Below are 1903 nucleotides of genomic sequence, written 5' to 3'. Positions count from 1 at the left end.
TAACTGTAAAAAAAGAAAAAAATAGAAAGTAAAAAAGAAACATTGAAAAATATTTCTTACTAATAAAATCTACAATATGTCAAATTAAAGAATAAATTATTGAATAACATTTTACGATAGATACATTTTAATTAATATTTGTACAAATATAATCAATTTGTAGATGATATTTGTGTAAGTAAGGTTCTTTTAACTCTGACAAATTCGTTGATGTATTAATAATTTGAATGTTTATATATATATATATATATATGTATATGTCTATATATGAGAACATTATCAATGTGATATAATTAACATAATTAACATAAGAAACATATGGTGTTTTAGCAGCCAGCAGAACGGAGCTGCCATCACAGAGACTTCTCCACATGTGGACATCGCCGTCCCGACTTAGGATCGGCCGGGCACCCAGGAAAAAGTCGACTCCTTAATCTTAACTGGGCCAATTATCGCGAACTGCTGAAGTATGGAGCATCCGGAAGGTTTTAGAAGGAAGTTATCCTTCTTGGGCTTTGTTAAAAGACCATCGGTAAGTACTACATTATATATTTTATCATATTTTTAATTTTTTTTTTTTTAAGGGGACCTTCTACTCTGACCACCTAAAAAAAGGCTATTTTCGCGAATTTTTTCCAAGAAAACTATAAAAGATATCGATCTAAAAGTTGTTGGGTTTGTTAAATTGAGTCTTAAACTATATAAATGAATTTTTATTTTTTCATTTTAATTAATTTTTTATTGCAAAAACAGTAGTATAAAAAAACACCTTAAAACTTTAATGCTTTGGTAGCTCCATCAGAACTTGAGAATGGCTTACCTGAAACATAAAAGTAAAATGGTTTTATATTCTGTATGACTTCAGCTACAAAGTGACAGTTTTATATAAAAATTTTATTAATAAATAAAAAAATGGTGGACAAATTACAAAAAAAAACGTAAATTTGACCTTTTTTTTATTGTTTTTGACTAAAAATAAATAGTAAAAATTAAAATATAAGAAAAAACTCTCCGTCACTTTGTTACAGCTCATGTGTAGAATATGTGGATTAAATTTTATAAGAATCGGTTTACTGGTTCGTGAGATACGATGGAGCTAGTATTTCAAAACATAGTTTCGAGATAAACGCGTTTAAAGTTTTTTTTTCTACTCAAAATCGTTAAAAATTCTTACCTAAACTTAATCTGCGATGCCTGGACCGTACAATAGACCTTCTTCTTGTTCATATTCTTCAATTTCTTCCAGTCTTGCCTTCTTCCACTTTGATCTGGCATCTTTTGAGCACTCAGAGCTTCGACGGTTCGCAGATTCGATACGTCGGTCGTCGCGTCTTTTAGCAAAGTCGATCGCTCTTGGCCCAAGTTTCATGCCCATCGTTTCCATTATCTTCATCACTGTTTGAAATCCTTCGTTAAAGATACATGCTGAAACTTTGCACGCAATTTCAACAACTTCTTGGCCGTTAAACAGGTGTTTAGGTGCCATGTTCCATACGCAGTTATTAAAGCTTTCATTATTATTCTGCGTATGTCCACCTAAACATCTTTCCAGCAGTTCTGTCTTAGTCAGATCCTCATAAATAGACTTTAGCACTTTCTGTACATCTTTAGAAAGTGCCGGAGGATGCTTGTATTTTTGCTTCAGTGCCTTAGTTTTGAGGTACTTACACCAGTCGATGGAACACGTATGGTAATTATTATTATCTTTTTTTTTTATGAATCGTGAGATATTATGATCCCTTTCTATTTGTAAGGAAAGATACAGTCTCCGTCGAAAGTGTACGAACAAGTTGAAATGAAAATAAATTAAAATGCAAACAAACTTTGAAAAGGGTTGAGAACATGTGAATCTGTTATTTTATAAAATTCAACTTCAATGATCAATTAAACATTTCTCATTTCT

The 1903-nt window shown here is 31.3% G+C and overlaps 1 protein-coding gene across 1 annotated transcript; it reads right to left on the bottom strand.

The window, feature by feature from the left end:
* Nucleotides 1-538: 538 nt before the first annotated feature.
* LOC149031129 (uncharacterized) lies at nt 539-1681 on the bottom strand. The gene is made up of 2 exons (XM_089176663.1): nt 1175-1681; nt 539-820 (listed from the first exon to the last, which is right to left on the bottom strand). The coding sequence occupies exon 1, from the start codon at nt 1484-1486 to the stop codon at nt 1181-1183; it is 306 nt and encodes a 101-aa protein (XP_089032789.1). The 5' UTR covers nt 1487-1681; the 3' UTR covers nt 539-820; nt 1175-1180.
* Nucleotides 1682-1903: the final 222 nt, after the last annotated feature.

The sequence above is a fragment of the Polistes dominula genome, unplaced genomic scaffold (assembly GCF_049000335.1).
Source record: "Polistes dominula isolate Pdom_NZ unplaced genomic scaffold, Pdom_raw_medaka contig_80, whole genome shotgun sequence".
Taxonomy (NCBI): Eukaryota; Metazoa; Arthropoda; class Insecta; order Hymenoptera; family Vespidae; genus Polistes; species Polistes dominula.
The sequence above is the reverse complement of the archived record's forward strand: the minus strand, read 5'-3'. Positions and strand labels throughout refer to the sequence as shown.